At 55.7% G+C, this 12,936-nt stretch overlaps 3 protein-coding genes across 4 annotated transcripts; all 3 read left to right on the top strand.

Annotated features, from left to right (window-relative positions):
• Window positions 1–3,465: 3,465 nt before the first annotated feature.
• Window positions 3,466–4,053, top strand: LDBPK_160930 (flagellar calcium-binding protein, putative; the record flags this gene model as incomplete). Its single annotated transcript, XM_003859731.1, has 1 exon — window positions 3,466–4,053. One exon carries the CDS (start codon window positions 3,466–3,468, stop codon window positions 4,051–4,053), a length of 588 nt encoding a protein of 195 aa, XP_003859779.1.
• Window positions 4,054–5,325: 1,272 nt separating this feature from the next.
• Window positions 5,326–10,290, top strand: LDBPK_160910 (the record flags this gene model as incomplete). 2 transcript variants are annotated; one of them, XM_024473456.1, is made up of 1 exon in its annotated part: window positions 5,326–10,290. In XM_024473456.1, the coding sequence occupies one exon, from the start codon at window positions 5,326–5,328 to the stop codon at window positions 10,288–10,290; it is 4,965 nt and encodes a 1,654-aa protein (XP_024329228.1). Both variants share the same exon structure in this region, with proteins under 2 accessions (XP_024329228.1, XP_003859777.1).
• Window positions 10,291–11,228: 938 nt separating this feature from the next.
• Window positions 11,229–12,122, top strand: LDBPK_160900 (hypothetical protein, conserved; the record flags this gene model as incomplete). Its single annotated transcript, XM_003859728.1, has 1 exon — window positions 11,229–12,122. The coding sequence occupies one exon, from the start codon at window positions 11,229–11,231 to the stop codon at window positions 12,120–12,122; it is 894 nt and encodes a 297-aa protein (XP_003859776.1).
• Window positions 12,123–12,936: the final 814 nt, after the last annotated feature.

The raw sequence follows: 12,936 nt of genomic DNA, 5'->3' as shown, positions 1-12,936 counted from the left end.
CGCGGGAAACATTTGATGCAGGATGTGAATCCAGCACATGTGGGTGTCGAACCAGCTGGTTTTTGGTCTTAAAAAAAAATTGCCGGTTTTCGAAGGCCATACATGTTCAATACGCAAAGGAAAATAATTATAGACAACCTGCTCTGCCCTGAAAACTGAAAACACTCGTGGGGGCTCTTTGGGGCCCGGAAACAGGGCACGGTGTTGGGGGCAGGGGGCCAACGCCGGTTGTGGCTGGGAAATGGGCCTCTATGGCTGGCCCCTCTTCGGCGCCAAACGCCGCGCAAACGCCTATTTATGAGTTCCCGAAAAGCCAGCCTTGCGCGGCCACCCCACCACCATGGAAAGGAAGAGGGGCTTTGAAAAAACCGTGGAAGTAGGGGCGCCCCCCAAAGGTCATTCTCATTCCCCCCCCCTCCCCGGGGTGTGCGTTGTTGGTGTGTGTTTCTTTTTTAGAGGGGGCCCCCGAATGGCGACGCCGGCCGCGCCGTCGCCCGGGGTATGGTCGCTGGCATCTTTAACGGCGGGCCACCTTCGCTTACACGGGTGGCTTTTTCTTAAGTTGGCAAGGGCAAACGATGGCTCGTCCTTGAAAGGAGTGTGTTTTGACTTTACCATGGATAGCGCCAAAGCCACCCACTTAGGTAGCCCCTGGGCGCCGACTCCTACGAAGTGATAAACGCAAGGGGGGCGAGGGCAACGGCTTTTTTGTTTGGCAGTTTTTTTGTAATCCGCAGCTTTTTGGTGGTTGGAAGACGGCGGCGTAATGCCATTTGTGGGGGGGGGGGGCGGTAAAAAATCGTGCTTTTGGCGGCGGCAGGGGTATTTGCGGTGGGCGGGGCGTCCGTTTCTCTGTTTGTTTCTCTATTTTGGTTATGGGGTCCCTTTCTTCTTTGAAGCAGCAGCCAAACAGCCGCAGTTTAAAAAATCTGCTCACCTGGTGACAAAGGTTCGCAAAAACCAAACCCGGGGAACCTTTTTTTGTGCACGATGTCTTCGACCCTCGGGCGCCAGCATTCTAGATGTTTTGTTAAGCTGATAAAAATAATTAAAGTCCGAAGGTGCGTCATGTAGCCCCCGGCAACTGTTGAGTTATTAACGACGGCGTTGGCGGTAAGGCCGCCAGGGCGCTGTCTTCGGAAGGTCGTGTCTAAGTCTACACTGGGTCCGCTCGGCAGCCACGGCGTTATTCAACGATCCCAACAATCCTTGGGCGTTCTGCAAAGGAGCCCTTGGGGAGCTTTCGCCTTACTTTGGTTTCTGTAAAAGGCGTTGTGGCGCACATGGGCTTACGTGAAATTTCTTTCCGTCTTTTCCGGTCAATATCCTTCCGTCAAACCATGCCTGGTGTTCTTCCCTTAATCTTATCTTTTCACCGTCCTTATGGGCGTAGCTGTGCGTGCACGAGTTGGTGGCGCTTCGGCGCGCTGCGGCAGTATGGCTCTTTTTTCGGAACAGCAAAGAAGGGGTGTCGACAGCAACAACGTGTTTTTGGGGGATTGGTTTCAGTGAAGCTAAGGTTTGGAAATACTCCTTTTTTGCGCATCGGGAAGGATGCTGGGGGCCGTTGCGTTTTTTTGAAAACCTTCAGGTGTGGGGCCGGGGCGTTCGGCTCTTTGTTCGGGGGAAACGGGGGCTTTTTTTGGAAAGGGGGGCCGCGGCCGGCTCGTCAGAATGTGTCCTTGCGGGGCGGCTGTGGTATTTTTGCGAGCTTCTGCGGTCCGTCGCTTCGTTACTTCGCTGCCGCGTGGGCGGGGTGAATTTTGTGTGATAAGGGGGTTTCCGGCTTCTCGCTTCGTTCAAAAAGGGCAATAGCGGTGTTTCCCCGTGTTGTGTTTTGGGGGTTCTCGTAGCTCTGATTTTGTGCTCTATTGGATCGGGGCAAAAGTCAGTATCTGCCAACCTCGCCGCGGACCGTTTCTGGGGAGGCTGTTGGTTCCTCAACATGCAAAGGACTCCCGTTTCGGCGCCCAAACACACGTCTCATTCTCCCGCCGAAACGAAAGGGCACTCTGCAAAAGCGCTGCGTAGAGGAGGCGTCATTATCGGGTCGCCGGGCTGAAGGCGGTGCCAGAAGGATGGCTGCGTGTACGAGTCTCTGAGGTTTCCTGTCAGCTAAGGTCTGGTGCGTAGTTGCATCGTAGGTGCCTATAACTTGATGCGGATCAGAAATATGGTGCGATTCGTTTGGGGGTGTAGCGGTCTCCTCGCTGGGGGGGGGTCCTCGTTCCTCAGAGCGCTCACCGGGAACCACGGCGTGCAGCGGCTGGCGGGCTTCAGCGCACCCTGCGTGTGAGCAGCTCACTGTTTGGCAAGGCGCCGAAGGTCTTGACGACGCTGAAAGTTGCTTTTCTTTTTTCTGCAGTGAGACCACGGCAACTCGGTGACCAGCCTCTATTTCCATTTTTCCAAAGGCTGCCTTCAGTGCGCTCGTCGAGCTTTGGGAGGCAACGTTGCGCTTGCCTTTCTGTTTCTGGAGGGTGAGTTTAAGCCTAGTTTCAAGCGTGGTTGTTGCGTTGAAATTTGTGCTTGTGTCAGCCCTATGCCACGTTGATGTCACTTGGATTTTTGAGGGCGAGGAGGAAAGAGAGGTCGGGGGGTGGAGGATGGTGAGTGGAGGGAAAGTTCTGTACAAGCGCGCGAAGGTTGTAAAGACTTTCGTGGACGCCTTAAAGTCATGCAAGGTGCTCTGAATGCTATCGGGCGTGCGTAGAAGGGGGTGGGGGTGACTGGCGGGAACAGAATTTGTTGTGTTTTGACAGTGCCAACTAGAAGGAGGGCGTGTAGTCACGCGCTCTGGTTCTCGAGCAAAGTCTCATACCATATGCACTGGCTTTATCGCTGACTCGAGGATTTGCTGACGAGCGCCTTTCTACAGGCGTAAAGTGCAGCTCTGTACAGTGCTCTCTAGATTGGAAGGAGGCGTGAGGAACTGAAGCGAGGATGGGTCGGCAAATGCAGCTCAGCCCTAGTGATTTTCTTCTTTTATTGTGCCGCTACGTCTCTGAAGCGAGAATGACATTCGCTGAGGGTGTAAAGTTGAAAACAACAAACAAGAATTAATCCACCGAGCTTTCTGCTGACTTTCTGTCAAAACTAGAGACAAGAATAGTCACATAGCGTATGATTTTGGTAGCTAGAGGATAACCGATTTCGCCACTGGAAGTCGCTTGCTTTGTGACTCATGACGAATCGCTCATCCGATACATAGTTTTCACTGCAGCGAGACACTTATGTCTTTTCGCACCATCGCAACTGCAACCATGCTCTTTGGGGGTACTCTCTCGAAAAACCTTTACTTTCTTCATCGATTACTGTCGCCTTTCTGCGTCTCTTCATCGTCTACGTCTAGCACATTCGACATTGCAGCAATTACTGCCTGTGGACCGGTGATTTTTTCAGCGAAGAGACTCATTTCAAGACACTCTGCTGACTTCCGAAAAAAAAAAAATAGTGCTCATCACAATGGGCTGCAACGCTACCAAGGCTGCCCGGAAGCCCAGCGAGGACAAGACTGCCGCTGACCGCAAGGTCGCGTGGGAGAAAATTTGTCAGCGCCTGCCCCGCCAGAAGACGCCCGAGGACAAGGAGCTCCACATCGAGCTTTTTAAGAGGTTCTGCCAGAGCGACACGGAAAAGCTCACGATGGAGGAGGTCTACCAGGGCTGTGTGAGCATCCTCCAGCTCGATGAGTTTACGACGCGCCTGCGCAGCATCGTGAAACGTGCCTTCACTAAGGCAAAGAGCATGGGCAACACCTCTGGCGTCGGCCAATGCGACGACGAGGTTGTCGAATTTCTTGAGTTTCGGCTGATACTGTGCTACATATACGACTACCTCGAGCTCACCGTCATGTTTGACGAGATCGACACCTCCGGCAACATGCTGGTGGACGCGAGGGAGTTCAAGGCCGCCGTGCCGAAGATGGGTGAGTGGGGCCTTGTCATTGAGGATCCGGACACAATCTTCAAGGAAATCGACGACAACGGCTCCGGCCAGGTGCCCTTTGACGAGCTCGCTGCGTGGGCCAGCCGATCATCAGCTGGACACTGAGGGCTATCTGTACAACGGGAAGCAGTAGATTCCTTTGAATTCTGCGAACTCATAACTATGCACCGCGATGAGAAGAGCTTGTCTTTTTCAAATCTTTTCCCCATAGCTTTCCCCCTTTGCAACCTGAGCGAAACATCGACTTCTTCCCCTGCTTTTTTTTCCTCTCGCCTCCCCAATTCAGTACGTAAAAATCGTAACGTATTCTCGTGTTACAAGTGGAGTTCACGAACGAGCGGAGTTCGCACCTCGTGCTAACCCTCCAAAGAAGTATTTTTCACTGAGCGACTCTTATTTTTCTCTGTCCTTGGTGGTCTCTTTTTTTGTCCCTTTTCCTGGGACCTTTGTGGTGTGCGTCGGTGTGTTGCAACGCAGTTTCATGGTGGCGTTGCTGGGTGACAACTCGAGCGAAAGATTTAAGAGGTGTGGACAGACTTCCTTTCCTTGCGTGGCCTCGATCTTTTTTTCTTTTCCGTGATCTGCTTGCCACAATGTGCACGAAAGCTTTTCCTCGAGTCGGGCGATGCGCGCTGTCACTGCAGAGCGAATCCGTGATCTTACATTCACTTTTCTAGGGATTATGTATACGAACTTTTCACTTTTTTAAATATTTTCCTTGTCCGCTTCATGTGGTTTTATTCTTTTTTTCTATTCGCCGCTGAATACTTGAGCCTCTGCCAAACAGCAAAAATAAAAGCAAAACCACGAGAAACTTCTCACAGCCAAGCGTGAGCACCCGGGTTCTGAGTTTTGCACTTCGCATGTTGCTCTGTCGCTCTGCTTCATGCATCGAAAAGCACTTCGGCATTCTTCAGAGGTACAGCTGCGGCACCTGAGGTGCAGAGCGTCACACAGGTACACGCATGCATCAACATAGCTTCACTGCCGCGGAAGCGCAACGACAGATGAAGTATGCTCTGCGACTACCTTTTTGTGGAGTGCGATGTACTTTTTTCGCTCTTCCTTTGTCCATCAAAAACGGACTGTCGTTCCTTTGTTCCTTGTTCTCCTTTGTGCGTACACGATGCTGACTCATCAGCGGACGGAAGGCACATGTGTCGCGGTGTTAGCCTGCTTGACTGAACGAGCACTTTCACCTACTGCACCCGTCATCTCCTTCGGCGGGCATTCAAAGGTGTGGTCAAACATCCTATTTCCTTTTTCTATGGACGGGCACACGCGCGCACAGACAAATCGGCGTTGTAACTCTCGCTCCACGACGCAGGGCGAACGCAAAAAGCCCTCATTTTCTTCTTATCCTTGCGTTTTCCAGCAATGGGGTGCACCTCCTCCTCCCTTTCGTTTCGCGATGTGTACATCGACCTCCAACAACGCTGGGGTCTGGACCCGAAGTTGTACGGGGTGTTGGAGCCGAACGGTGTTCGTGAAAGATCGAGTGTTTTTGCGTCGTGCGCGAGTAGCACAGCGCGGCAGGCGTCCCAGGAACTCGTCTTACGAGACGGGTGCCTTTTCGCGTGCGATTCACTTCTAGTCGAACAGGCGCCTCTCCTAAAGCATCCCTTATTCCATGGTGAGGGAAAGGGCACGCTACATCCGTACAACGCAGTTCTCTTTCGGCGGTTGCTGTCCGCCGTGTCAGCAGAGCATGCTCTCCATGCCGCAACAGAGGTGTTTAGCGTCGTCCGAGATGGCCGTTTCATCGCCCGGTGGGACTACCGAGTGTGGATGATGGCGTGCTGCGAGTTCTACCATGTGCTGGCGATACTGCAGGAACAGAAAGCACTCCCTAAAGAAACAAAGACGTTCATGAAGGCCCTTACGCGGTCATCTGAGCATAGTGCTTTACTTCAAAGTACAAAGGGAACGGCGCTCTCCCAAGATGCGCTGGAGAAAGTGTGGAGGGACGGATCGGCAGTTCAACTCACCACGTCCACGCTCGGCGCACCCGTTATGAGGCAGTTCTGCTCTCAAATGCCCTCCGTCCTGGCATGCGCCAAAAAAGGCGCAAGCTCGACCGCAGTGAGCACAATCGACGACTCTCTAGCGCCACGGCTCATCGCTTTAGCGAAAGAGTACGAAAAGCGGATGGTGCCGATGACGAGGCGGCAGAGCAGTAATCCTCTGCGCAGCTGTGACAACGCCTCAGCGCCTTCGAGCGTCCCACTTCTGGTGTTCGCGGAGTGGGCCGCCATGGAGTGTGCGCTCTCTTTCTGTGGTCAGGAAGAGGACTTTGCTTCATACGGCGTCGCACCGATGCCGCTCTCTCTCGTATTAGCACAGCGCGAGAACAACGTACGACAGCAATGGCGCGCGCGACTGCTTTATCTGAGTGAGGTCAAGTCCGAGCTGGCGGAACTGGAGCCGTTCGCTCATCTCTCTGGAGCCTACAAGCAGCTACTTGCGAAAGCGGAAGGTCTGGAAAGGGAGGTGGAGGAGCAGGTCGCGAGGTGGCGCCGCGGCCGCGAGGTGCTGACGGCCGAGGATGCTGAGGATATGTGCTGGCATCTGTTGGAGATATGGGACTCTCTGCCGAATCGGACCGTGCACCAGATTTTGTCCCGCAAGGCATTTGAGTGCGCTGCTGGAGCTCACGGCACTATTGCGACTACCGGCCAGCTGTGCCAGTACTTGAGGTATTACCTGGCACTCCACGATTTGTACCGAGACGTCCTCTTCCACCAGCTGAAAGGGTCGGAAGTGGAGGGGCTGGGCGACGGTCTATGCTTGCCAAGGCGTATCGACTTCGACACCTTCCGCACCGCATTAGTGGCAGCACAGGCGAGACATGACGCCGACCTCGATCCTCTCCTGGGTACTGCCGCGGGGTGTGGCCCGCTGACACCAGCATTGGTCCTGGATGTTGTGCGTCAGCTTTTCGACTCAGTTGCCGATAGTGACGCTGAGGATGGGGTGAAAGGTGTCAGTTTCGATGCACTTTGCGCCATGGTGCTTCAAAACCTAGCGCGGGGGCGCCATGTATCCCCATCCCTGCGCTCTATCGATGAGCTCCGTCGTGCGCTTGGCATGGATGAAACGAAGCGGCAGCGCGCCTTCACGGCGTCCTTCCTCCGCGAGGTCTCCACCGTCCAAGACGATTTTTCTGCATGCAGTCCACTGTTGGCCACTAAGGCGCTGGAGGTAGCGGCGGAGCTGCCTCAGTACACCAATCACAGCGCTCGCGTGGCTGCGATGGCAGTGCGGTATGCCTCTCTTGACCCTCGCTGCTGGTCCGCTCTTTCTGCTAGTGACGATGTCGAGTCGGCGGCGCTAACGAGGTGGCTGTATCGATTACGTTCTGAGTCAGTCGATCGTTTCTCACCAACGGAGGACCCGGTGCACATGGAGTTTGCTGTGCGCGCACTTTTCGGCTTCGCCGCTGCGCAGCGTGGGATTGAGGACACCGCGCCAGGGGCGGAAAAGTCGGCGAATTCTGACGTCTGCTTCGACGGTGTTCAGTTCAGCGCGACGCGGCCGCCGATGGCCACGGACGTAACTCAGTCTCATTTTGTCCGTGCTGTGGCGGCGATTTGCAAGTACCTGGAGTGCCCGGCGGAGGTGTTGTTGAACAACGCACAGGCACTTTTGCTCCCGGCGAACAGTGCGGCGGATGTGCTCATTACGCAAGCGGTGAACCCCACATTCACCATTGAGAGCGCCTTCCGCTCTTTCCAGAGTGTGTCGCACTTGACGGCCGACTGGCACGGGTGCGACGACGAAGCAGAAGAGCAGAATGCTCAAGAGAGGACGCAGACAGCCAGGGTGCACCACATTATTTTTGTTATGGTGTTCAACTACACGCGTCAGCACTGCTTCAGGTACTGGAAGACCCACAAGCGGTACGATGACGACCTCGACGTTTCGTTGTCGGCGGCAAAGGACGGCAGTGACGCTGACTACCCGAAGTGGGACGGCGAGAGCGAGCTGCTGGCCCTCAGCCGCGCGATGCCGCTGCGCACTCTCGTCAGCTGCTATCGAGTCTTTGCTGAGTTGACCGAGCAGGAAGCACAACACAGTGAACCGGCGGAAAGTGCAAGCGGTGGGCAGGCGGCCTTTCTCCATGCATTTTATGAGCAGTACATGCCCTTCTTTCAACGGCTTCACCTAGACGAGGACCACGTGACTGAAGTGGGCGCGCGCGCGCTTCAGTTCATAGCAAGCCAAAGTGGCCGCTGCAGCTGCGACAAGGGCGACCTGGGAATCGCCCGCCGCGACTTCAGCTCCTTCTTGCAGTTTGTCCTGGGATACTTGTTGGTGGAAACAGCGTACGAATCGACCGTGCAAGCCACCTCGGAGGCGAGAGGTGCCGCTCAGGATGGGCCTGTAGAGGTGCTCCTCTCCGAGCAAGACTTCCGGCGCCTACTGGCGTGCTTTGGCCGCTTTACGGAAGGAGGTGTTTCGGCCATTCCTACCATTGAAGAGGCGCACCAATGGCTGCGGTCCCATCACGTCGACAACACATACAAGGGGCTCATCTCGCTGCAAAACGTGTTACTCTGGTACAGCTCCTATCGTGCGGAGCATTACGCACTAGAGTCCTTGTACGACTGGTGGCGAGAGTCGCACGCGCAGCGCATCCCCTTCACGATGTCGGCAGAGCATCGCCGCGAGCGGAAGTCCGCGATACGGGAGATTCTCCGCGTAAAGCAGCATCGCGAAGGCTTGCCAGAGTCGTACCCAGTCGAGGTTTCCGAGGATGAGGACGGCTACCTTCCGGTCGAAATCACCTCTTCCGTGCTGGAGCGTCGCTGGGGCGTTGAAGAAATAACCACCCGCGTCTTCGGCATGGACGAAAAGCCAACAGCTGAGGCAGCGCCACCTGGGGACGGCGGAGAGGCTCAAGCATCTTCCCTTTCTTTGGCCGTGCCGCTGTGGTTTGACAGCTGTGAGTGCGGATGTAACGCGGCGCTTCACCCCACAGGCCCCGACTCACGCAAGGTGCATCGCGGTGATTTCCGTTTCCTCTTGGAGTACGTGCACCACTTTGTCTCAGCGTACGTCAGCCTGAACTACACCCTCACGTTGCTAGAGGCTTCTTCGGGCATCGTGTCTGCTGAGGGCAGTGAGCACAGAAGCCCCAGCACCCCAGCAGCGCATCAAGCAAACATGGCAGAGCTGCTTTCTGAGAGTCTTCTCCTCCTCATTCCTTTGAGCATCGTGCCCGTAGAGTTGTTGAGCACGCTATCCAGCGTGATGGCCGACATGTGGAATGATATGCAGACGACAGGCGTCGTGGTGGATGGGACCTACCGACGTGGTGCACACTCCATTGCAGCTTTCCTCGTGGGCCGCTCGCACCTCATTGCCTCTCGCGCCCGGAAGTCATACCTGCAAGGCATCAGGACCCAGGGCTTCCGCGAGACGCTCACCGCCCAAGACGCCGTTGTCGGCGCGCTGGGCGGCTACGATGTCTATTCAAAACTGTCCTACTGGGAGCGCCTTCGCATCCTGCTGCCCTTTGGCCCGTCCCTGCAGCGTCGTCAGCAGCGTCGTGAGCTCTTTATGTGCATGGACCACCGCCGACGTGGGTACCTGACGGTGTCCGACATCGCGCGCGGGCTAATGGACATGGTTCAGCTGCAGTCCTTCCGCGCAGACTTCACCCCAGCGCTGCTGCGCGCTTTCAGAGCGACCAAGGACGTGGCGGGGAAACGCCAGAATGTGGTATATCTCACTCAACACACGGAGGAGCAGGTGCTCATGCCGTGGGAGTTCAACGCCTTCCTGGAATATCTGTATCGGTACCTCCAGCTCTACTTCATGTTTGATGTGCTGGCGTGCGGTGGCCATGTTCACCCGGAAACCCTCCACGTCGTGCAGAAGCAGCAGCGATGTGGCACAGCTGACCCAGATGAGGGCAGCCCAAGCGGAGAGTCTGTTGGGGCCAGGACGAGCACACGAGCGGATGATGCCGCAGATGCGGCAGTGGCTGCGGACGGCGCGACAGCAGCGCCATACACTCGCAGTGCTGCGGTTGCCCTCTATGAAGCATCCATGCAACCCTATCAAATCACACTGGAGGCGGCCCCAATGAAGAAGGAGGTGTCGCTGTCTCAGTTCCGAATGGCACGCCAGCTTCTCCGTCGATGGGGCGCACATGTCGAAAACCCCGTGGAGGTGTTTCAGCATGTCGACCGGCAGTGCCGCGAAGGGGGAAAGCTGCTCTTCAACGGGTTTGCCATCTGGGCCTCCGAACAGGATCTCCAGCCCGAAGGGAATGGCTACGGGTATGACGACTCTATCGACGCGATAGCCGTTATGGAGGAGTACGCCTCTCAGTGATGCTCGCGTATGTACGCTAGAGGCCTTTTACGAGTGTGGCGCTAATCGCAGCTGCCTCTGTCGCTGGCACGGCGATGCGGCTCTACTTTCAGTGAAGAAGGAAGAGTTTCTCCATCGATTTGAGACCTTTTCCCCCTGACCACCACTTCGAGGCGTAAGGGCGGTGGCTGCCGTTTTCTTCGTCGCCTTTCATGCGTATAGGGTGCATGTGTTTGTGGGTGTGCCTGTGTCTTGTACGGCTGCATCTACACAGTGCGGTCGTGTGCCCCTATATGGGTATCTTTTCCCTTGTGTTTCTCTTTTTCCCAGAACGCGTTCACTTCTTTCCTTTTACTCATCTTGTGCCATGTACAGTTTTACCTTTTCTTCCACCCAGCTCGGTGCGTCGTTTGTGCACTACAGTGTCTCCCGGTCTACGCGTGTTCGCTTGTCGGCCTCGCGCGAACTCTGCGTTCCCTGACTGCTTTTTTGTCCGCCATCACAGGCTGAGACACCGCATAGCCGGAAACCGCAAGAAAGAAACGGAAAACGAAAGTGCATACCCCGAGTACAGAGGTGGGGCGGGGACCGCTACCGGTACCGCGAAACTGCAGTCTTCGATCACCCGGTGCTGTGGAATGAGCAGATGGGTTGCCTTTTGCTTGCTCTCTTTCGACCGGCGTGGCTAGCCTCTGCTGCTAAGACACTACAAAAGCACTAGCGGTGCAGAAGAGTCGCACATACACACACCCACGCCTCCGAGCACAAGACAGAAGTGCTGCACGGAGCTCAGGCAGGTTTCATGCTTCAAGAGGGTGATTCATTTCACTGCTTTCCTCGCTGCGCGCCGTCGCCGCTCTCTTTTATTTTTTTTTTTGTGTGTCTTTATGTTTCACAGTGCACTTCAACCTCCGTAACCAGGTACGTTATCGCAGCGGCGTGGGATCGCATGCGCACTCATGTCGCAAGAGATGCTTGCAGAATCGTTGCCGCTCTTCAGGGCTGCAGGCCATCGCAGCTCTGACGTGATTCCTGCGGCGGCGCAGCGTAGGAACCCTTTCATTGTAGCCATCGGCTCCTCGTGCGGTGTGCAACGGGCCGCTGATGGCACCGCCTCCCCCTTCATTAGTGCGCTGGTACCGTCGGTCTGCCAGAGGAGTAAGACGTGCTCAGTAACGACAGCACATCGGCACCTCTTCTCCAAATCGGCGGGGCCGCGGCGCCCCAGCGAGCAACGTTGCGGTGGCAACCGGCGGTTGCCATGGAGAACGCACTTCTCACAGCTGCTTTCCGAGGAGCAGATTACCCGCTGGAGGCTACGGTGCGAGGAGCAGGAAGAGCGGGTGGAGATTGCGCTGGCAAAGCCGTCGTGCCGGGTGCTGTTCTCTCACGCTGATGTGACAGCTGCACGCTCTGCACGTGGACAGGGCGACGAGCGCCTGGGCTGCGATGCGTACTCTCGACCACACTTACCGCGTGCGGAGCTCGTTTGCGCCACGGCCAATGAAGCCCATTCGTTGCGCGCTGGCCGGAGGCGGATCAAGACCAAGAAGCACTGCTCCTCGGGGCGTAGCGGAGGTCTTCAAGAGCACCCGACTTCCGAGACCCAAAATACAACGTCCGCCCCTGCGCCATTGTATGTGCGAGACAGCGAGCTGCTGCGCGCGCTGCAAAGGGCAGAGGCACGTATCAAGCAGCTGGAGGCCGGTGCCGTGTCGCAGGCTTCAGCGCCATGGGATAAGGAGAACACCATGAACGCTTCCTCGTCTACGATGGCGAAGCCGCAAGCTTCGGCTTTCCCTGGCGCAATCCAACCTTTTTCACCTCTATCATCGCGCCTGGAAACCTTGTAGATGCCGCCGATCCTCTCCTCCTCCTGCTCATTTTTCTCATTTTAGCATCGTTCTCTGGTCGCTCCTGGCGTGTGTGTGTGTGTCACTATACTGTCATTCTCTTCCTCTTCGACGGCGATTCCGATGAGCAGAGACAATCACTGCCTAGTGAGACGTCTAGCGAAGAAGTCAGTACTATAGGAAAGGCGCGATGTGCTCACATACACAAAGAAAAGAGTGGTCACACATACGAAGACACTCCAATGTACAGCTGCTCATCTCTCCCTCTTCCTTTTTTTTGATTTTGTTTTGCTATCCTTTTTGCTTCCACACTGCGGTGCCGGAGCTGCGGAGCTTCAGTTAGCGACCGTTTTCTTTTTCTTTCGTATTGCTCGTTTACTTCGTTGCTCATTTGCACACATGACGGCGGTTTTGCCCCGGCGTCCAACACACATCGCCTCCCCCCTTCCCTCAGAGTGTAAGCGGTGTGTTGTGCTTTTGGATGCAGGGATGCGCTGGTTCGAGGGCAACAAGCGCGCCTCGGTGTTTTTCACAGAGAGGCTGTCCATTGCTTCACCCTTTTCACTCTTCCTTCTGACCAAGGCGGAGCGAGCGAGCGAGGAGCGCAGGAGACGCTTATCTGTTTTTCTTCCCTGCCGCTGAAGCCATCAGTTCGCACCGCATTCTAGGAGTGCGAACAGAAAGAAAACTGAAAACAAAACTTCTTTTTCTTTTGTGAAACACGATAGCCACCTCTGTGGTAGTGTTCTTTGTGCCTTCGACCGGTGAACGACCTCTTCCCTCTAAAGAAGACGAATGCACGGCAACACTGCCC

Source organism: Leishmania donovani, chromosome 16, assembly GCF_000227135.1.
Source record: "Leishmania donovani BPK282A1 complete genome, chromosome 16".
In the NCBI taxonomy this organism is placed as follows: domain Eukaryota; phylum Euglenozoa; class Kinetoplastea; order Trypanosomatida; family Trypanosomatidae; genus Leishmania; species Leishmania donovani.
Note: the sequence above shows the minus strand (reverse complement) of the source record. Positions and strands in the feature narration are given on the sequence as shown.